Consider the following 24,364-nt stretch of genomic DNA (forward strand, 5'->3'; position numbering starts at 1 on the left):
AAGCAGCTCAGTACAAACACATTATACTGTACATACAGTACTGTACATGCGTATTGACACACACACACACACACACACACACACACACACACACACACACACACAATATTCATTGTTTGATGGTAGCACACATGAGGTATGCTATAGCCATGTTATTAGGATAATTATGTGGTACATTTCTAGCAACGTGTTCCTTCACACAACAGCATGGACAGAAGCACTGGCTCGTGTTATGTCATCATATTGATTCTTCATGATTTATTATTGTTTCTGTAAAACAAACAAAAAACTAATAGCATAAATGGGCATATAGGCCAGCATGTCAATTATTATTGGATTTGAAAATATTCAGCAGTTTGAGTAGTTTTATCCAAATTCTTGTAGATATCCAGTGTTCCATTTGAGATATAGACGTAGGTTTGGCTGGGGCAAGGTCAGGGCAACACTTACAGTATGAAGGCCATTGCAAAGATCCTATATATTATTCATGAAGAAGGGAACACGTACGGTACGAGAGGGACCAGAGGTTACTATTTGAGCTTATGGAGCGTTTTACTTGAGCATTAAACAATATTAGCCTGTGATTGAAATTTCACACATTGTTGGGTTTTTCAATCAGGCGGCTGTGGCACTTCACTTGTCTGCTCATTGCTCTCTGTCTGCACAGAATGATACAGACTGGCCCAGAGATTTAGCAATATAGCGGCATAATCACAATGTCAAAGGTTCTCCTCAACAGCCAGTATATCCATCCATGCTTAAACGCAACAAATTCGATGTTTGTTTGTTCGATGGGTGCCATCCCGGCTGTGTGTGTGTGTGTGTGTGTGTGTGTGTGTGTGTGTGTGTGTGTGTGTGTGTGTGTGTGTGTGTGTGTGTGTGTGTGTGTGTGTGTGTGTGTGTGTGTTTGTCATCACTCATCAGGTACAGTTAACACGTTCCTGTACAGTAAAGTGATCAAAAGTATTGTATACATTCTTAAAGGTTTCATGACATGCTGGTTTTATAAAACAATTTAAGTCTTTACCATGGTTATTCAAACGTGTATTAAAAGGTTTTAACTGATAAATCCACTCCAGTGAGTCATTGCAGGTTTGTTTCTCTCTGTGTTCTTAGGCCTTTTCAGCTGCAATGAATAAAAAATCGATATGCCTGCGGGTGTTGCTGTTGAGGGATTTTGCATGTCAATCATCTCCTCTTATTTATCCTGCTTTACCTACAGTAGGAAGAACCAGCTCAGTATCCGCACTGAAATTGGGAGATCGGGGTTCAATTCCCGGTCGAGTCATACCGAAGACTATAAAGCCTCCCTGCTTGGCACTGCAGGGTTGGATCGGGGGTGATTCACTGCAACATACTAGCATCATGTCCAGGGGGTGTACTTCACTTCATTCATAGGAATGTCTGTTTCCCTTGGGCATTCACACACTCGAGAGATGTTCAATAGACTATGGCAGAAAACTATAATGCTGGGCAGGGCGATGCAAACTGCAAAAAAAAAGATAAAAAGGGGAGAGCATGCACGCATGCATGTTCCAGCCAGAGGGCATGTCGTCTAGATAGGGTTCTTAAAAGCAGACTGGGTCAGTTTACAATTCCAAAGTCTTTGGAGCTTAAACTTATGTAAATAGTTTGTTGACTATTGGACTGAAGGTGAGGTAAAATTAAATACAACTTATCATCACTGTACGTTGCCCAGCATTTTTAAATCAATAATTATTATTGTGAATAAATAATCAGATCAGTTGTAATCATTTGGAGGAAAGTAGCCTGATATTATCATACACCTTTCCCTATCGTACTATTGAAGTACTACGAAAGTCTGGATGTTTTCTTGAATATCAATCCCTTGGCTGAGATGGAGGCAAATGATAAGAGAGCGGTTGCAGACATTGCGCTGCTGTTTTCTGTTCTGTCTCAGTATTGACACTTTGCTGCAGATGGACAGAATGCCTCAAGGGCCAAGTGAAGTGTGTCGGCTTTGTGGATTGCTATTGGAAATCATTTCTCCACTTGTTTCCCCAAGCTTTCTGGCCATCAGCAACCAAAGTCCTGTGTTGTTGTGCTCCATTCAAAAGCCTTTTCTGGTTGCCTGGATGCAGCCAGCGAAAGGGTATAAGAAGTTGCATAACAGTGTTTTTATTGAATCAAGCCCCCCCTCCTCAAGATGTTCCTAAATATGTATACAGACCACCGACTTAAGAAAGAAGTAGATAAACACAGGTGAAAAATAAATAAAGAGAGACTTCACATGTCATGCTAAATTCAGTCTTTAACCATAGCAGGATGGGCGTTGCCTCCCACACCATCTCCGCCCTCTAATCAGTGGACTGACTGGATGGCTGCATTAGAACCAAGTTGGCCTGTTGGGCTTCAGCTTTGTTGTATTATTACGCATCATCACAGAAACATTCTTGATCTGTTCTCTGGCAAGTGGCTGCAGTGTATAACTGTATATATACAGTATATATTGTGGCATCATGAGCTTGACAGTTTATTGTCATTTTTAGCACCAGTATGCTACAAACACCCTTAAGGAGTGTTTGTTCCTCATTCGCTTTCCTACTACCTTACTGCTGTTGCGGGAACTATGTGCGCTGCCCTAGCAAATGTGTAGTTTATTTTTATTTTTATTCTGTTCTGTTTGAATTGAAAATGTCCAAATGATCTCTATGACAAAAAAGTTATCCTCCTAAATTTCATCAAATATGCTCTCTATTAGATATGTATTTATTTAAAGCAGTGTCTCTCAAAGGTGTGATCCAGGGACCCTCAGGGTTCCTTGAGGGGGTTCCAAATGGGCCCATTACAGGTCTGTAATTCTGAGAGTGTACAAATGGAACCAAACGGAGGGTGAGACCCAGACCCTGTAGGCTAAGGGTGAGGGTCTGTGAAGGAGGTACTATAATAGGGAGATGCCATACTGTGTTGTAGGCTCAATGTCAGTTTGTCACCTCCCCCTTCAGTAGATCCTGTGATCTTTTGTGACCAGATGTAATTTTCTGGGGTACAATCGCTAAAACGAAAGAAAGCAGCAAATGGAAAAAAAAGAAAGTAATACTAATCTTTTATTTCTCTAATAACAACCTAAACATGAACCTTGGTTGAAAAAAACTAAAGTTGTCCTTTAACATAATTACAGCATGCAGGAAATAGTACTTATTAAAGGGTTTGTTTGAAAACATGCAATACAAGCAAGGAAGGGGATGTGTTAATAGAGTGGTGAGGAGAGGACAACAGGAAAGTTACTCAAAGGGCCTCCTGTTATCAAGTCACAAACAAGGCTGCATAAACCAATGTCCTGTACACTTATCAGGCAGCAAACATTTAATTTGCAGTACACTATGTGGGGGGGAATCTATATACAGTATAGTTATGTTGAGTATATAGAAGGCACAATGCCTTCTCTGAACTATAATTAAAATTGATGATACCATCATTAGCTGTGACGTCTTGAGGTAGTTGAATTAGCTCTTGCAGTAATATACTGTAGGGGTTGAAAACTGCATTGAGGCTGTTCCATGTGTTTGTCCGTGTGTGTGCGTCTGTGACAGAAATATAGCCGTCCGCCATACTGCTATACAGTATGGCGGATGGTGTCTGTGCAAGTCAACCTCAGTGATGATGACCAGTCATGTCGGCAGTGGTGGGGACTCCCTCCGGGAGGTTGGTGTTAACCTCCAAAGGGGGGTAAAAGCTGTAGGCAGGCCGCGTGTTAGCTGCACAGACAGGTTTTCCTTTCATGCCCGATATTGTGTGTCGTCCCTGCCACGTATTATGGGGGTCATTATCGCTTATCAGTGTCTTAATCTTCCTGCTGTAGTCCCGTTGGACTGCCGTGATTGCTCTGCAGAGATCATAACAGGCTCTTTCCCCCCTCTGCTTCGTCTCCTCTCGTTGTTTGTGCAGGGCTTGTGGCAGGAATGGATGTACACAGCTTACAACATAAGCCGTGAATTCCCTGGTCAGCCAGAATGGCCGGCACAAGAGTGTGAGATATTACCGGTCCATGGAACAGACATTCTTGAGGGAATAAGGGTTCCTATAGGATCACATCAAGTATTTTGTTGACCATGAAACATACCTGTACAATGTACAACATGGCACGCGCGCCTTCCCTTTCCTTTACACTTTTGAAATGTTAAGTGTCGGATTCTTGCTGCCCCACAGTTCAAGTGACATTACAAGTAAGCTCTGTAATGCCATTGACATTATGACTATACACAAGCTGACATTCAATTGTACATGGAACTGAAAAGGAATGTCATAGGATGAGATGTACACAGTTACTGTATCTGAAAGGTGGCAGACTATGCCAGTATACTCTCAGAGCTGTGTGTGTGTGTGTGTGTGTGTGTGTGTGTGTGTGTGTGTGTGTGTGTGTGTGTGTGTGTGTGTGTGTGTGTGTGTGTGTGTGTGTGTGTGTGTGTGTGTGTGTGTGTGTGTGTGTGTGTGTGTGTGTGTGTGTGTGTGTGTGTGTGTGTGTGTGTGTGTGTGTGTGTGTGCGTGCGTGCGTGCGTGCCCAAGCGAGAATGTGGGGACTACGGATGTAAATTAGCATCATGCTAAATCCGAAAAGTGTATTTACGCTACATTTATATGTACTGTTCATTAATATGCTCTGTCCCGTCCAAATAAAGTAAAGTAAAGCGAGAATGTAGGCGTGCGTGGTGACGATCCCTGTCTGAAAAGCCTAACCTCTGCATGACAACGGGCTAAGTACTGACTTAAGACAGTTTTTTTGTCGTATTCTTCAGCCAACAATTGACTGGTGGGAGACTCGGGGGAATTTTTGTATGTTTATGAATATAAATTTCAGTGTTAATCTACCATTGATTTGTGCCGGCATATTTTGCAGTTGGTTAGTACCACTACAGTATCCCATAGGCCAGATAAGGACTGGAGCCTGATTGGCTAGTTCCAGACTATAGCCTTACAGAACACATATCATAGCCAGAAAGGACAATTGCTCTACAATTATAGAGGTCATGCGCGATTGCACGTGACATCATCATTATACCCGGAAGTTATGCGGGAACGCCTACCGAGTGGCAAAACACTACTTTCTGGCCTTGACAGCCCATACATCCAAACAGAACACACACACACACACACACACACACACACACACACACACACTCTCTTTGTCCCCACATACAGTATAGGCACACTGCTCTCCTTTTAATACAGAGTCAATGACCCATAATGGAGGTCCCCACTTTAGCTGGCGTTGAACACCAAGAAGACCAAGGAGCTCATAGTGGATTTCAGGAGGACTAGGGCTGTCACTCACGCTCCGATTCACATCAACGGAGCGGAGGTCGAACGGGTCCCAAGCTTCAGATTCCTGGGGGTCCACATCTCTGAGGACCTCTCCTGGACCCTCAACACTGCGTCTCTGGTCAAGAAGGCCCACCAGCGTCTCTTCTTTCTGAGGAGACTGAGGAAAGTAGACCTATCTCCTCAGATCCTGGGGAATTTCTACCGCTGTGCCATCGAGAGCATCCTCACGTACTGCACCACGGTCTGGTACGGAAACTGTACAGCCTCTGAACCTGAACCTTTTAATTCAGCTCACCATTGCAGCTCACTGCAGTATGAATGTAATGTTTATGGATCTTTGACCCACAGTACTTTACACACTGCAGTTGAAGTAAGAACCGGCCCACGGTGAAATTGACCAAAGAAGAAACTTATACTGTACCATGTGGGGGTCCCGGGGGGATCCCTGCAACATCTAGACACACAGGAATGCGCGCCCAGGGGGGCGGCCCGGTTCCGGCGAGCCGAGTCCGAAACGGTTGAGAAATGACAGAGTTACCGTGTGGGGGTCCCTGGAACATCCAGACCCCCAGGAACACGCCCAGAGTTACCTTGTTGAAGCTTTCCGTGCTCGGACACCGAGACAGACACACACATATGTATAAGGACACGCATAGCTGCGTAATGGAGTGGAGGCACCGCTCAAAACAGATCCATGACATTATTTCAGAGCACTTTTCGTTCAGTGCCTGGTCTCTTAGGAGCCTTTTTTATATCCATTCTATTTATTTCAAGAGGGAGATAGCACGGGGGAGATGCAGCTGGTTTTTGGTTTGATTCTTGGCCCACATGTGGGTTTTAAACACTATACTACAATATACTGTATGTGGGCACTCAGTGTACCATTATGCATTCCTCAAGCGGGCATATATGACACATACTGTACCTTACAAAAATGTATTATTGAAACCTACGCTTGCCATGTCGTGCCGAATAATATATAATTTTCATGTAATACTTCAAAAGAACCATCACACTGGGTTTCTTATAAAACCTGCCTGTATGTGCTGTAAATCCCAGAAATGTGTGTGTGAGATTCCGACTACAGCTGATTCTGAAAAGCCTTCTAATATTGTTCTGAATCAAATATTTTGTAAGGCCTAACCCAATGTGCTAACCATCTTGTATATGCAGTAAATGTTCTCTGTCTTGCATTTTGCCGGGGTTTTTTCTTTTGTTAACGATGATGAACAAGATTATCCGTTCATGGGCTTCTAAAAGATCAGTGGTACCATGTGGGAATAGCCTTCAGAAGCTCTCCATTCTCCATTCCTCTACCCCTCTCTCTTTACTCCCCCTCTGTCTACTTCTTTCTCTCTGCCTCTTGGTCTCCATCTGCCCATATCATTTTCCATCACTCCGACTTTTCTCTTTTTGACCGGTCCCAATGATCTATATGCTTCTTTCACCTCACCCAAGATTTCAACACCTCCACCTCCATGTGTTTCTCCCCAACCCCCTCTTTCTCTCTGTCTCTTACTCTGATATCTCTCCATTTGTTACTCTAACCCTCCCCCAACCCTATTTCTGTCTCTTCTTATCCAGAACGCCGGCTATGATTGGGTGCTCCTTTGTTGTTGACCGTGAATACTTTGGAGAGATTGGCCTGCTGGACCCTGGAATGGAGGTGTATGGTGGGGAGAACATTGAGCTCGGCATGCGGGTAAGGACTGCTTTTTCAAATTGTTAGTTGATACAGTAATTACGCACTGGCAAAATCCATTTCCCTAATTTGTTATTGCTGTTGCTTTGTTGGTGTTGTGTTTTAACTGTGGTGTAAAATTGGCTGAGCGCTGAGGAGCTGTCCATGGTCCTGGACACTGTGGAGACGCAGGTTTTTTATTTTCCTCACACAGTTGAGGTGATGTGTTTTCTGTATGGATGGAAGTTTGAAGTAAGCCAACATATAATAATACCACTTTGCACCTCGACTTGTCTGCTAAGGTTTGCGATTATACCTCATTCTTTTCCCCCTCCCCATTCTTAAACTTTATTTATCACGGGGAGTTTCACTGAGCATGAATGATATTTTTCAGCTGCTCTCTACTTCACACACAGACATTACAACCTGGCAACTGCCCAGTATAACCAAAGTCTTATACGGTACTGTTGGAAACTGTGCTCAGGGCACAGAGAGGAGTAAGTCGCAGTATAACCAAAGTCTTATATGGTACTGTTGGAAACTGTGCTCAGGGCACAGAGAGGAGATGTTTTTTCTTCCACAATGGCGCAGTTTCGTTGTCACTAAATTAGTCTCTGCCAGGTCTCCTCTTGTTTCAACACATACACTGGGTCAGATAAATGATGATTAAAACAGCCGGCTGCTGTGTCATGCTTTGTAAACAACATTTTTTTTGTGAAAACGACAGTGAAATCTGATCTCCCTGTGTTTCTGGTCAATCATTATTTTTGCAGGATATTAGATTGTTTTGTATTTGTGTTCAACTACAGTATAGCAGCCACAAGATGTTGTTGTACTAAATGTGAGTGTCTCTACTGCAAACAACACACTACCACCGAGTCACCTACAGGATGTCTCCAATGTGCATCGAGGTGACGTTGATTCCCAATGAAGACCCGTGCTTGCTTGCTTACTTTTATTGCTCTACCAGAGTCCTCTATCCTGGGCCTTCTTTCCCAGGTGTTTCCATGTCAGTCCACACTGCTTGATGGTGAAGACTGGTGCACAAACATAATAATGTTAATCACGCTTTCATATTGCTTATTACTAATGCAATACAAGATGGATTTAGCTTCCCTAATAAGGAAATGCGACATCGTTGGCACAGGTTTTTTGTTGTACACTATTTATAACTTGCCAGCATGTCTCATGATGACGATTTCCGTTTCAGTCGGTACACATACAATCAAACTGGTTTAAGCTCATATACACCAAACTGGGCATACCGGACATCGACCCATGCATATGTTCATGTTCAATTCTTTGTTGTTATCTGAGAATCAAAAGCAATCTTCCTGGGCCAGTGATTGCAATGGTGATCTTAATTATAATTTAGTGGCAGAATATAATTCTGAAGATGAAGACCACCAAAGAGCTTGCACAGGCATTCAAAACCATGAATTAATTACATAATATTGCGATAAATGCAAAGTGCGTAGGGTTGTGAATTAAAATCTCACTGTAAACAACCACATAACCCCCCCCCCCACCCTTATTACTTCATGGTCATTATCTTCATCCGCTTCCTCTTCATATTCCTCCCATATCTATAATCTATTTCTGTGCTTGGACCCTGTTCATTGCTGCTTGCAACTATATTTTATTTTTTATCTATTCAGTTAGGTAGGTCAACTTCAAGTACATCTGTTCTGAGTCAACCAGTCGAGATGCATGCTGCATCAGCAAAACTGCATTCAAACCCCTTTAGGATCCAGGTAAAATAAAGGCTTTCCTTTTTTTCTCCAAGTTCAAATAGACCACCATAAGCAGAAAATTAAATGGCTGAGAGAATTGCTGGGAGAATAGATGCGGGTTTCTTAAAAATACATTCCTCCACACGCTGGAGGGCTCCAGATGCCGTTTCAAACCATAAAGAAACCAACAGAATCTAATATTTGGGTAGGGTAATATTCAGATGAACACACAGTAGTAATGGAAAACAACTTGAAATTAAATCTATATTCAGAGTTTGTAACAGCTTATGATGAACCTTCCTTATGTTTTGTACCCTGAGGCAGATGCGGCTTAAGATACAAAACCCAGGGGCGTCAACAGAAGCCATTATTAAACTTCTAAAAGTCAGAAAGTCTTAGATGGGAGTGGAGGAAAAGAGAGTGTGTATGATGGTGGGGTTAGGGGTGGTGGGGCAAAGCTGCCTTAATGCAAATCTTCATCCAACCCAAAGGCTCTAAAGCCTTTATAAAGAAAATGTAAATCTCTTTTTGCCAGCGTTAGAGTTGAATTTAACGCTTCGCGTGAGCGGAGGGGCTGTCTGAAGAATCAGTAAGTGTTTAAATTCAGAAAATGTTTCTCTCCAGCCGAGCAGAACTTATCTGAATCTAACCCCCCCCCCCCCCCCCCACACACACACACACACACACACACACTCTCCTTGGGCTTATAGGAATGAGAAATGCTTGAGAGATCGCCACTGCTTCATTTAATGGTGTCCCCACATCCATTTAATCAGATCTGGAGATGGCTCTGAACGAAATCTCAGAGACGTGTCACAGCACCTTTTCGAAACAGCAGTTGAGGTGACGGCAGTGGCTGCAACTAGAGAATTGATCTCAGTTGCACACACTGCTTTATTGGCGCACACGACAGTTATAGTTGTTGATGGCCATTTCAGAGCTCTCCCGTGATTCCAAATGGACTGGAGTAGCACCCACATACACCCCCCAGTACCACTCCCCACACCAACCTCATCAAAAGCAAGTTCATTTTTCTGCCATTAGTAAGCATCATCTAGCCTCTAGTGTCTTTATCTAGAGCTTGTTCTTGCATTACTACATTGTTGTGAGTCATCACTAGAGGGAATGCATGCAGCTCTCTCCACCTCGATTGCTCACACTCAAGGTTACTCAGTGTTTTCTTATTCAAGAGGTTTGCTTTTGCTGTATAGTATGTGTGCCTAACAAATCACAGAGGTGAGTTAGAGGTGGCTTATATACTGTAGAGATTTATCCATCCGCAACTATATATGAATGAAGTCAGAAACAAACCTATTTGATATAGTATAATATTGCTTGGATTTATGCTCTGGCACAATCACACAATTACTTCCCATCAAGCCTCTGGCATTTACACTATGGAATATTTATCTCTTTCATTTGTTTATGGCATTTCACTGAGCGAATATGCCTGTGAACACAGTACCCATGACCACGAATGCAAATTACCTTCTGTCCTGTTCGGCCTTAGAATCATGTGTGTAGGAAATTAGGCACACAGCGTCCCAAAAAAGGGGGTCATTCAGCACGGTCACAAGCTTGAATAGATCCATAGTTAACAGCCTGGCTGCAACGTTCAACCCATTCATGTACAGCTACTAATGGAATGGAGATGGGGCCCCTGCCTGACGGAGGGCAATTATTCCTCTAAGACGATTCTACGGCCCACGCTCAAGCTCAATGTGGTGTCAGCTTGAGGGAGTTGCCATTTGGGACACGGATGATTGACAGGAACATGTTTAACAATTAGCCTGGTGCTGTTCTCAATAGCCGAGGCTGCCCAGCTCCGTTTCACTGGAGGGGCCGATGAAAGGAGAGGTTATGCCGTTATTTATCATTTACTGCGCCTTCTTCCTTCTGCAGAACACTCTCTGAGTACTAACCATTGAACCCTATAGTGTCCCTATTCTGTGGACTTGTTGATAGGCTATTTTCAAATAGCCTACATTTAAATAGGGCTGAAGTGGTTAATGTATGTTTTTAAATAATAATTCAAATTAGGGATGTCACGATACACTTTTTTCACTTCCGATCCGATCCCGATATGTACATTTCTGTGTTAGCCGATACCGATACCGAATACCGATACCAGTGTCGTGATCTCATGTTGTGTTTATAGCTGTCTAGCTATATATCTCGTGTTGTGTTTATAGCAGACTCCTCACTCAAATATGCACTTCCACAGCTCCAAAGCAAACATCCAACATTGTATTAACCTGTCAACCCCTTACCCCTGTGTCGGATCGGTGGTTAGACTGGCATATTCACCGATACCGTTATGATCCGATATGACAAATAAGGGCCGATCCGATACTTTTCCCAATACCGATACAGTATCGGGACATCTCTAATTCAAATAGTAACTAATGTTCAAATAGTTGTAGTGGAGTAAAAGTAAAGGTATTGAAATTTGGAAATACCGGTACTCAAGTAAAGTAAAACTACTCCAAAATTGCACTTAAGTACAGTACTTGAGTAAATGTAATTAGTTACTTTCCACCAGTGGTACATAGCACTGTGAAGTGTGGTGGTTGTCAATTTTGAGTAATGATGTAAGAGAATAGTACACAGCTGCGAGGAGGGAAACTAGATCAGACGGCTCTCGCTGGAGTTTTCTTTTTCTTTCTTTAGAAAGGGACAATTTACTGGGCAGGATGTGAAAGAGAAGTGATGAGCACAGAGAAGTATGGTAAGACTAAACTACAAAGGCCATGCAAGCCAGTGGTGGAAAAATAATTACTGTAAGCACATTACTGAAGTACTGTAAAGTATAATGTTGAGGTAGGTTTACTTTACTTTAGAGATTTACATGTATTTTATGTACATATCTTTATGTATATTTACTACTTATTACTTATTACTACAATCTGATAAGGTCAATATTACACTTTTTACTCCACTACTATTTATTTCGGTAGAGTATCTGCTATCTGGTGGTCTCGGAACAAATGTCAATGCTGAATTTTTGACCCAGTCTAGCCCTGCATGCTATACTTGTACTTGACTAATACATCACTGTGCCTACAGTAGCTCACTGAGATGGAACAGAGTGCAATTCATTATGTTGGGCAGACACATGTCCAGCAAGATGACGTCTGTATAGATTGCAGGCTGCCAAATAACTGTTAAAATATGAGCCAGACTCTTCTCCATTATACAGTATTTGTCTCAGGTGCAGGTGCATCTTGTTTGCTATAGCAAGACAGAATTAAAGCAGCTTATTTTGCCACATCTCCCAGTGGCATACGATTTGGGATTATTATGAAAACATTTAGCTCCCCCCTCAAAACCTTTTTCACAACCTACATGTCTGGAAATTAAAATTCTGCTTACCACGAGGATGAGTTTAGAAACAGGGCAACAGCCAAGGATGGAGATGATTTCTGCCACAACTGTCAATACACATTTGTCGCATCATGCGTCTCTCACCTCCCCCTTCTCTGTCTCACTGTGGCTTTGCTGATATAGCAACCGCTACCATGTCCCTTCAGGCAATACTGTACAGTGGGACGTTGGAACTCTCTAGCACCACATGCATGTAAATTATATACTCTATCAAAGCTAAAACGCTACCATTCCAAGTAAAACTGAATTGCACTGTGGAATTAAACATATTTATTTATTGTGTTTAGAAAACACAGACTGTGAAGAATGATGAAATGTGACAAAGATGACACTCGGCTGCATTCAGCATCAGGGCATATGCACTGTAGTAGTGTGGTTAAAGCCTGCATGCACCTGACCTACAGGTCTCACAGACAGGTCTTGTGGACTATTCCCATAAGCAAGTCTCATGTAGACAGAAAAATGACCACAGAGGACACATACTGTAACTTTGTGACTCTACTTGCAATGATCTGCTCACAAAGCAAGATCATTTCACATAATCAATGAGGCCCATTTTGAGCACAAGGAATGAGCCCCAGAAGTCCTCTGAGCCACCTAGGGCCACCATCCATCCGTTTAATACAACCTAATGTGCTTTGTCATTGTATCATAATTAGGGGTGTAACGATAATAGTAACTGCATTGAAAAATCTATTTTAATTTCATGAATCGAAGTATATCAAAATGAAAACAGCAACATTGATTTTGTATCGTATCGTTTTGCGATGCAAATAATTGGTATCGAATCGTTTTGCTATGCAAATAATCGATTGTATCAATACTACATTTTTGTGCATGGTATTTAGCAATTTTTAGAAGATAAAAGAAAAAGAGGGGATTAATTACTTAGTTTAAAATAATGTCAATGTATTTTAAATAGTTACTGTATTGATTTCAAATCATTGAATCGTATCGGATTGGATCGCCATAATGAACCAATATCGTCCATGTATCGTATTGTCAACCATGTATCGTGATACGTATCGTATCGCTGTTAAAAAGTATCGTTACACCCCTAATCATAATATTTCAATAATCAATATGAAAGATGGCCCACCTTCCTGCTGGAGAACCCTTAACAAAGAACAAGAATTCTTAGTTTTGGCATAATGGTGTCATAGAGTCCTCTGAGGTTGACACCCTTGACACACCACATGTGCAGTTACAGTATACTTCTTCAAGCAAGTAGAAGTCTTTTGCACAGTAATTAATAAACACCTTGTTTTAAGGCCTGTGTTTTTAACCTCATGGGCTGTGCCTCCAGGCGCCTGTGCTTATAATCTGTCCACAGTGAAGAGAATAAAACTAATTAAAATCTGCTGTAGCTGGAACACAAGGTACCACAGAGGAGGATTGTAATTAAATTTCACTTACACAGAGCATCTAAGCTTTATTACAGTTTGAAACAGTTTTTGTAACCATCAGAACTGATTTCCATTTCAGTTTAATTTTATTTGTCAAAGGTCAAAGGGCTTTGATACTAATTATATAATATATATTTCAATTTATTAGTGGAGGGAGATCTTGCTGTTTTAATTTCTTGTTTATACTTGTTTTATGCTTAGTTATGATGTGTTTATTCTTAACACACAAACAGTGAGACAATTTTACAGACACACCACACTCATTTTTAAATGCTTCTGGCCTGAAATTAATGTGGACTTGAGTCCATGTTAATTTCAGGCCATTTAGCTAACCATTCTTTCTGTGTAGTTCTTAACAGGTGCTGCTTCAAAACAGAAAAACGTTGGTCAGATGCTATCTGATTCTGATGTTGCTCTTAGGTTGTTGTGACATCTGCTTCATCTGGATCTGCTGAGCTCATGCAATATGATAAGAAGATGCAGATGGTTTACTGCTGTTGTAGAGTAGGGAGAATGGGGTAGGTGAGCCTTTGGACAACCCTACTGTACGTTTCAAGGAATCGAAAAACAATTTGCAGTACCAAGGAACATTCACAGCAGCCATGTCATGTTTTGGATCATGTAGTTTGTAAAAATAGAGCCAAAATGGTGCTTTTTGCAAACTAAAGTGATTTTATTGAACTCTCATACAGTAATTATTCATGTGTCTGAGGGGAGTAGATGTAAGTAAGGTTGATCAGGTAGTGTTTATGCTAGTTGCAACTTGAGATTATAGATCAGAGGTGATATTTGCTCTGTCCTGCTAACAACTTCTTTCTTCTACAATGTATTTAAGTCTGTGTCTATAGCAGGGATGGGCAACATTGATGATGGAGACTGAGGGCCTCTATAGTTCCACACTCACTCCAGACTCCAGAGGGCCACATTGCATACTGTCGTAGCAAAGATAGCTGATCTACAACACTTTAATACTAGTCATTAAGCTACATATTTAGACTGAAGTAATTAAAGTGGCTCATGTTTGCATGTTTGGAATTGTAACAGCCAAAATCAATAATTTGTCAGTATTCTGATATTAACCTGTGGGCCGCATTAAGTGATGGTGGGGGCCGCATGTGGCCCACGGGCCGCCAGTTGCCCATGTATGGTCTAGGTTTAGATTAGTAACTTGGTTTGAAGTAAATTGAGCCTATATTAAATCAATTATAATACAATATATCTTAAAATATATACTGTAGCCTACGTGAATAATTACTTAAATTTAGTTTATGAAGACGGATAAAATAAATGTTTTTCTTTCATTTTGACTTATTCTATGATGAATAGCATGTATTAAATTATTGTTTTGAAAGTTGTATTTTCTGGCCACAGTAATGGAAACTGCAAAAGAATGGCTCATCTTACCGCACTCTCCCACATTGTGATTTCTTAAACACAAGTTAAACACAATCTCAAAAAACGATTTCAGTCAGAATTAGATTCAATCTACATGCTTGCATGTTGGTATTTCAGTACAGAGTAGGTAAATAACTACAATACTAAAGTATGAAACAAACAACATGTGGAGGTGCCTAGTTGCACAGCGAGTTACCGCAATGACCATATGCTACTTGTGAGTCACAAGGACCTGAGTTCAAACACAGCTCCTTTTTCTTGCATGTCGTTTCCATCTTTCTAGCCATTTCCTGTCTCACTACACTGTCCTAATGCAAAACAAAACTCTGAAGATATAAAAAGAAAAGAAAACAACAACACTGTGAATACACACAAAAAAGAGATTTCTCCTCTGTGGTGTATGTGCTTTAGGTCACATTCTCACCTAATACTTCGGTAGACTCGGATGCGTATGGGCGGAGAAATGGGATTCTTGCATATTTCATTTGCTGCTGTTTGCCTTCACACTGTCATGATCCGCAGCAATTGGAAACGCAGCAGGGGGGACCTTTATCAATGTGTTCCACTCATAAACTAGCCTACACAGTGAAATGATAATAATAATAATAATAATTATCTATGGTGATAAAATTATACTCATAACGTGCATGTGTCGTGGGACTGGACCCCCCCCCCCCACTCTCTCGCTCTCTCACTATACTACGCACGCAGCCACGCACTGTTCTTTTGGGCATGGAGGCACAGCGCTGAGCCGCACTGATATAACAGACAGCAGCGCAAAATGTTTACAAGTTTATCGAGATGAAAGTTCCTACTCCCTACTAGTCCCCACACAGTGACAGCACTCCATGTTTACGGCACGCACAGACAGACAGAATATTCTGTAGGCTATAATACTATTACACTGCACTGCAGTGTTTATGTGTTTTCTTAAGCAATTGATTAATGTACTCGTCCTCATTTCGATCAGGGCTTCAGTCTCCTCATTCGACCACGTCTATCCACGGTAACGGGACATCTTTGCGCTGCGTAAAATATGCCTTCTCCGTCTTCAACTGTGTTCAGCTCCTCACCCGCCACATTGTTTGCTTCATTTCCTTTATTTACTGCGGATTGCATTCACACCTGCACCGAATCGTAATCAAGTGCGATTGGAAGGGAAGCGAAACCCCCCTTTTTGCTCGGAGTATAATGCGGTTCTTTGATACGCATTACGATTCGAATGAGCCTTCACACCTGCCAAACGAAGTGCACTTTCTGAAAATGCGCAGCAGGATTCGTTTTAATCGCAGCAAAGCTCTCTGGTATGAATGTGACCTTAGACTCCCTAGCTTTCCACAGCAAAAATAAAATAAAATCTGTCACCTTGGAAAGGGCAGCTATGTCATTAGGACCCGACATTAAGTCCCAACCATCTGTGGACACCAACCATTCGGACAGCTGCAAACTCACCACCACATACTGTACAGTACGCATCTAGTGAGCAGCAGATGATGGAGGGGGCCCGGGCTATACGTGGGCCTTTTCTAACAAACAGAGCCATTCCTGAAGATCGGTACAAATCTCAGGCTGCTGAGCAATTTGGCTATAGAAGTTCATCAGACTGCAACGATGGAAGCAGAGAGTTATTGGATAAATGCCATGATGAGGAATGCTGCTGGATCCTCCACATGGGAGGGGTCATTCTAGCAGAAAACCTGGTCGCTTCCATAAATCAATTATTGACTTCTTGCTGTATGTAACTGTAATGTGAATTCCCTCTATTGGCCACTGTCTTACTGGCCTGGTGCATGACCAATTACATTTTCCAGAATACTTTCCTTCATATAGCTGGAACATGGGAGGAGCTTTTCGTCAATTCACTCCTGTGTACAGGTAACGATAAGGGAGAACATCGGCTATTGATCAATCATTTGTCTTTTTCAATGCCTGCATTATTTAGTGAGTTGGATCAATCCACCGGGGCTTAATGGAGTGAGAGTTACTTACTCCTGGTTCAATACTATATGCCTTTCAGCCTGCAGCTCTGAAACTGATGATAGACAGGAAGAACAGATACAAATATGAAAACTGAGTGTTCAGAACAACTGGATATCTTCTCATTGCAAATTAAATTAGGTGTCGCATAGTTTTGTAATCTATCCATTCTCGGAGTGTTCGAAAGTTGTTTTCCCACATAAATCTACCATAGGCTTGCCATTCTAAAACACTGTGAATCTGCAGGCAATGTGCTTGGATAACTCAATCAGATACAGTATGCTTGTTGTAGTGGCTTCAGATTGCGCTTTTGTAGGAATGCACCATTGCATTAATGGAAAACCTCATATCACTGCTTTCTAACAGTGATGGGTAGCACATTCCTTCGACTTTTTATCCAACAGAATTACTGTTGTATGACATGACTTCCTTAAGCTATACCGTTACCTCAAAGACAGGTTCCAGTGGTGATTGGGCCCAGAGGGACAACTACTGTAATTAGACAGACCTTGTCAGTGGACCTACTATCTGGCATGAATCATAAACTTAATTAAGGACCTCTTTCGAGTGTAACTGGCTAACTGCATGTATTTCCCACCTACGGTATCTTTAAACACACACTCGTGAGGTAATTAACATGATCTCAAATGGATTGTGCATTTCACAATTCTTGTTTTCTTTTTCCTTTAAAATGAATAGTAATTCACCATATTCACATGGCGCCAATCTTGCCATTAAGTTAACGAAATGCCACCCCGTTGCCAGCCTACTTTTTCAATGCAAAATGCCAAGGCCGCCGTGTGAATATTGTCTATTTCGAAGCATCAGCCTCTCTCTCTCTCTCCCTCCCTCTCTTAGAGCATAAACACTAGAAATAAACTTTTGTGTTTATTAGTTTATTAGCTCGTTACAATTATTATATAATTGTTTTAATCTGTATGCTTAATTGGCACTGTAGATGTCTTAGTTTTATTTGGCAGAAGAAAGTGAAGAATCTAACAAAAGGGCCAAAAATGTGAGGACCTGCAGCGAGATGCACTGAGCAGCTGCAATTTCACAGGCCCTTCTGTTACAAGCAGCTTTTAGGAATATGGGGCACTATGATAGAATTGGCTCTCTGTGTCTTTCCATCTTGTCCTTTCTCCCTCTATATCTGTCTGTCAACACAACCCAGCTGGCTAATACAGGTGTTTAGATGGAGGCTGGCTCCTTGAGCCTAATCCTTTGGAGTGTACGTGCTACAGACGAAGGGAGTAGCGAGGCAGCCTAACATCGCAGCACTGCCTTCTGCAAGAAATGAATCAAGCCAAAATCTAAACTTTTGTGGGAAAAGAACTGACACAAATTCTTATAAAATTATTGCTAGCATGTTTTTTTATTTTTACCTCTACTTGTTCACACAAGAATTTTGACTGACTTCAACTGACTAACTGTGAATGCTACAGAAATCTTAGCCAACTGTGAATGGTAAATGTTATTCACAAACTTGTAGAAGAGAATATCAATCAAAAGGGAAATGAGAATTAGTGTGAATGAAGGGATTATACACAGATAGTACACCTAGGTTTATAGTACAGCAAGGACATAGGTCTTTCTCTGTAACGTCAAAAAGATGGATGAAGGTAGACGTGCATCATCTATGCAGCTTGGATATTCCATGCTTTTAATGAGCATTTCTTGGTGTGCCATTGAAACAGAGTAGTTCTGCGTAGAGAAGTCCCTTGGGCACAAAAATAATCATTTATATTAAAATGAGGGAAGTGTTAAACTCCCCAGACACAAGTGAGCGCACACTCATTAGCTCAAGTGTGGCTACAACCAGCCTGTGGATGTGAAGCTATTCTTTATTTATTTCTGTTAATTGTAGCTTCAAGTAAATCCTCTAGCTTGGGTTTGCTTAAAGATTTGCCGACCTTAGTTTGGAATAAGGATTTGGAATTCCCATGTAATCCACTGGGATCCACACAGTTATTATTTTACAATGACAATGTGCAGATAATGTGCTTCTGTGAAGCTCAATGTGTAAAACTTGCCAGGGTTAGATCTTGATCGAGCCTGTCTCTATTGTTTAGAATGCTTTTGGCTTTTGGTGGCAGTCTTGTGTCTCCTCCTGCAGTGTGTTTTTGAGAGTCTGGGTTTTAGGGGCCTTCTAAGTTGAAAAAGTCTCGACTTTAGCTGTGCCATATGCCACATCACCCATGGTTGAACGAAAAATCCAATCAATAGCAAAACATCGTGATCAGGGCAGAGATCAATTTAATATCAGTTGGTGAAGGTCAACATACATACAGTACAAAAATGTTGTATTGCATAGCAGCAAAGATGTTGTACTACTGTAAATACTGTAACATTCAACTATTTTAGTTGCACGGCACTCACTGAAGCAGTAGGCTACTACACGCCAAGAGCAGCTAAAGCAGCAAACCTGCACAACAAAACAGATCAACACTGAGGAGTTCTCTGCATGTGGATTTCTGTACAGTAGTACTAGTAATACTAGTAACTGCTAAAGTGATTTATGAAAGGGACACAGAACTATTTGTGGGTTTATTTGAGCTTTTTGTTTGATTGATTGATTGATTGATTGATTGATTGATTGTGGGGGTTGTTTGAATAGGACCACAACATAGCACCGCATAACCTTGAGGAAAATGACCAGTGGTGTAAAGTAACCAAGTACATTTACTCAAGTACTGTACTTGTACTTTACTTGAGTATTTCCAATTTCCAATACTTTTACTTCTACTCCACTACATCTCAGAGACAACATTTTCTCCACTTTTACTCCACTACAATTATTTGAAAACTTTAGTTACAGGTACAATAGTTACTTTGGAGATTAAAATTTTGATTAGAAATCATACATTAACCACTTCAACCCTATATAAATTTTGGCCATTTGAAACTAGCCGATCTTGTAGATTTTTTTTTTGTATACATTTTGAACTTGTGAACTGGGCCATTAAGTACTTTAAGTACATTTTATGCCGAATGTCGATACTTTTGTACTTTTACTTGAGTACATTTTTAATACAGGACTTCTACCTGTAATGGAGTACAGCTACATTGCAGTATTTACACTTTTACTTAAGTAAAACATTTGAGTACTTTTTCCACCACTGAAAATGACTAGCCAACCTTTTCAAGACTACGGGAGATGTACCTGATGGCATGCCAAGAAACCTATGGACAGATTGACCAGTGATTAATGTGACCTTATTGAGAATAAGTGACCTTGACTTAGACTGCTTAATGGAGAATCGTGTCTGCCATAACTATACCCATAGCATCAGCTACATCTTCATTTATTTTTGCATGTGTCAAGAGCATATGGGTCCATAATGCCAATTATCTGATGTGTGTGATGGCTCATAGGAAGAAGCTGTTAGCTCAGCCATTGATTTTCATAGCAGTATGACAAAATGTCAAATGTGTTTGGGTGTGCACATAATTAACCTTGCATGGACAGCGCATGAGCATGTTCATTGATAAACTTTTACCAAATCAATGTTCAGAACAATGCATAATGTATTACAATAACTCTCAGGAGGGCAGCACTAGACAGAGGCTAACCTGCATTTTGAATTTCTGCTTTATTTCTGCTTTATTTTGTATTATTAACTTTTGTTTGTATGTTTTCAGATGGACTTCTGCCATCTTCATTTCAAAGTCAAATAATATCAGACAAGCTATACTTCATTGCCATTCAACATCACTAGCCACCATGACAAGTTTTGTATTTATTCGTGGGTGCTTTGCGGTCACTTCCCCAATCCCAAGTCTGTTGCCCTTGGCGTCAGTCATGCATAGAGAACAGGCAATAAAAGCAGAGATGAACTCTGTGCGACCCCCTGGCGACAGATCCAGTGTCACTCAGACACATCTGAGGCCTCTCTCCTCTGTTCATTCCTGCAGGACATTGTTCCACCCTGTCTGTCAAATCGCTCAGCAGCCTCGCAGAGTGAGGTGAAATATTAAGACCATGCGATGTGACCCTCGAGCAGCTCTCTCATCATCCTAGCCAGGGTCCCACAAGCCGCTTCTTTCCTTTCATCTCTGCCTCCTTTCTACCTTGACTGACAAAAGGACTCGACAGATACTTTTTTATTGTGGAAAGTACCACTAGGCAGATGACGTGTGCTTAAGCATGACTCCTGTTGCTCAAAAGAGTGAGCATGACACCAATATTACCAGGATCAGGGCTAGGACAGTACTTCAATGAAAAGAGCATACGGCACCAATACATCCAGAGTTAATAGGTTCTACTCCCATTGGGACCACCCAAGCTGAAAATGTTTGCACTCACAGGTACTACAAGGCAGGCACAATGGATAAAAATGTGCCTCAAATGATATGTTCATTGCAACTATTGGTGGGATGCCCTTGGGGGACCTCAAGCTGTAAGAAGCTGCTCAACTAGTGGAGCAGGATGCCCTTGGGGGACCTCAAGCTGTAAGAAGCTGCTCAGAGAGGTGAGGAGAAACCCTATTACTGCACTAATACTGACAGACTGGGGTGATTTTTTAAAGAGGGGCGGTGGAGGGACTTCCTGTAGACTGGCCCAGATCCAGCAATGGCTCGAGAATGTTTTGACTGGGGGTGCTATGGGGGTGCTGGCTATTTAGAGGCGGGCTAATGCATCTTGGTTTACATCGAAGTCAGTCAATTGGGCTTGTTTGGAGGGGAGGCTTAAGGGGGGCTAAGCCTCCACCAGAGGAGGCTAAAGCCCCCCCCCCCTTGCCCCCCTGGAGCTGTCTCTGCCCAGATCATATGCTGTACTTTATAGTGAGCAGGGAGATAGGTCGGTGCATGCGACTCAGTTGACATTGCAGTGCTGAATAGCTCAATAATTAATGAATTCATTCATTAATATGAAGAACTCAGGTTGACGTTGGAACTTGATTGTTTACAGTAGGTTATTGTGTTTTTTGTATATGCTACACTTTATGGGCCAATCTTGTGTGTTTTTTTTGGTTACTTTTACTGGTCAGACTTTTGAACTCAGATATCTGTGTCCCTCTGGGGATTGTATTCAGATTTAGGTCATACGATCATTTGCATTGTTATGTGTACAACATGTTACCAATAAGTCTCACAGCATTGATACAGGCCAAAAAAAAACATTTTATGTTCCTATAATATGCCTTTCCATTCACAGATCCCTACTGACTGAATGACTGTAAGTCAGCCTCAGTATTGATTATTATTGTGTTAACTGATTGAAGCCTGTTTACCTCTGTTAACAGCACTTTGTGCTTTCTTTACTGCTCATGTTTTCTGCAGTCGACGTGGAGCATATCACCCAAATGGCCCTGTTCCCAATTAAGTAACTGTGTACAGTGGCAATCAAATTAAATTAGCAATTACATTACCAGTACATCAAAGTGAATGCTCTCTTATTAAGTGCTAGCCTTTTAATGATGTGCTCTGCAGTTTTATCTGGGGTCAAAGCCAAATGGGCTTTTCTAAAAATATATACCACCAATGACCTACAGTGCAGGATGTCAAAAGAGTAAGTTAGAGAAAATATATTATTTGGTATTTAGACTTTACGATGTGCCTTTGATGCTAATGCAGTGTGGTGCTCAACTGTTGCCCGTCGAGTGGCTTTTATTTCCTATGCAAGCCCATTTCCACCAATGTGATGCAAACAGTTGTTATAATAAGACATTTTATCGAAATAATGACATAGTGTCTCAAAATAATGTCTCAAAAGAACGAGTTAGTGTCTCAAAAATGAGATAACTCAAAAATAGTGGCTTAGTGGAGAATTCTTAATTTTTTCATGCAAAGTCATCATTTTTACATACTAGGCCATTATTTTGAGAAAGTTTCTCATTATTTTTGAGATATGTGTAATTATTTTGAGATAATTATGTCATTGTGCGTGCATGTGTGTGTGCGTGAGAGTGTGTGTGATAATCTCGCGAAACAATCAGTCCCTGTTTGAGCAATCATGTCCAATCATGCCCCGTTTGCAGTGCATGCTGTGCCAGTAGGACAAGAAAGACACTCCCTAGATTTGTTTTTCCAAACTATCAATGATAACTATGCTTTTTATTTTTATTTTATGAATGCATTACCACCAGAGTTGGGTGTAACGAGTAACGGAAAATCTCGTTACTGTAACGACACTACTTTGGTCGGTAGCGAGTAATATAACGACACTACTCCTCCAAAATTGATAATCACACTACAGTTACTGGTCGCTTTAGCGCTGCCGTTACTCGCTACTTAATTGCGTCATGTGGCTGCTTTCAGCAGTGTTGCTTAATTTGGACTTGGAGAATAATGCACACAACGGAGATGAGTTGAACATGAAAAGTAATGGTGCGCTGGAGTCGCGGACTAGAACATGTCAAACTGGTGTCAGATCAGCAGCAGCACAGCACTTTTCGCTACTGTCGTGGACTCGTAGGGTGGCCAGACGTCCGGTTTTAGACCCACCTGTCCTCCTCCCACCTCTGGCCGGACACATCAATGTCCGTTGTTCGATATAGCCTACAGCGCTTGTGTCATAACTGTCATTTACGTCGTCTCGGTATTAAAATCTCCGCAGCAGCACTGCTCTGCTCCACACAGCGAGCCAGTCTCCCACTGTCACAGAGACGGAGCAGACGTTGGGCTGTTGCCATGTCCGCTTTTATAAGCGACTTTGGGCTTGTTTTATAATATCCTATAGTCAGGCTTCTTTTGGGCTTGTTTTCATAGACATGGCTGCTTGTTTCTCTTCCAAAACCTGGCAACACTGCCAGTCGGTTTGTTTGTTGTAGAATGTGTGCTTAATGCAGAGATGAATAAACCAAATATGCCGACATGAAAAACTACATTTAATGAGAATGGAGCAGGGAACTCCACATCATAAAGAAAGGGATCCTAAAGCACTGTGAACATATAGGCTACTGATTTCTCTCAGTCTCATTATTTTTATTTGAATATATTTGATTTGATTGATTGAAGAATTGATTAGAAGTTTGCATAGAAAAAGTTTTACAAGGTCAAGAGAACCACTGCACTAGACCGTTTTGGAAAGGCCCATTTTGTTTTATTCCTCCACAACCTGGTAAAAAGCATAAAGAAAGATCTTGTGTCCTTATTAGGATTATAAAGATTTGTTAAGTGGTAAATTATGTGACAATGCGACAGGCAATTTTATGGAGTAACGCAAAAGTAATGTAACGAGTAATGTAACTAGTTACTTTCTCCAGGGAGTAATAAAGTAATGTAAGGCATTACTTTTTTCAAAAGTAATATGTAATATGTAGTGCCTTACTTTTAAGAGTAACGGACCCCAACTCTGATTACCACATACCTACATTACTTTTTCTAGGGATGAAGGCATCGGATTTGGCTACAAATACAGTACAGGTGTGTGTATGTTACTAGACAGCTGGAGAGATAAGGGGACCTCTGTTACTGAGTGAGCAAACAATGATTCCTATCGGAATATAGATTTTATTTTTTTATTTTCAAAAACAAATCACTTGCTGTATACCCCCGATATA

At 41.3% G+C, this 24,364-nt stretch overlaps 1 protein-coding gene across 1 annotated transcript in view; it reads left to right on the forward strand.

Moving 5' to 3' along the window:
* The window catches only part of galnt9 (polypeptide N-acetylgalactosaminyltransferase 9), a gene marked incomplete at its 5' end in the record, with an annotated part of 90,775 nt that overhangs the window by 42,180 nt on the left and 24,231 nt on the right, over positions 1-24,364 (forward strand). Inside the window, one exon of the mRNA XM_080765755.1 lies at positions 6,868-6,985. Within this exon, the coding sequence (XP_080621881.1) occupies positions 6,868-6,985 (118 nt within the window). The remainder of the gene's footprint in view (positions 1-6,867; positions 6,986-24,364) is intronic.

The sequence above is a fragment of the Protomyctophum bolini genome, assembly GCF_963924005.1.
Source record: "Protomyctophum bolini genome assembly, chromosome: 6".
NCBI lineage: Eukaryota > Metazoa > Chordata > Actinopteri > Myctophiformes > Myctophidae > Protomyctophum > Protomyctophum bolini.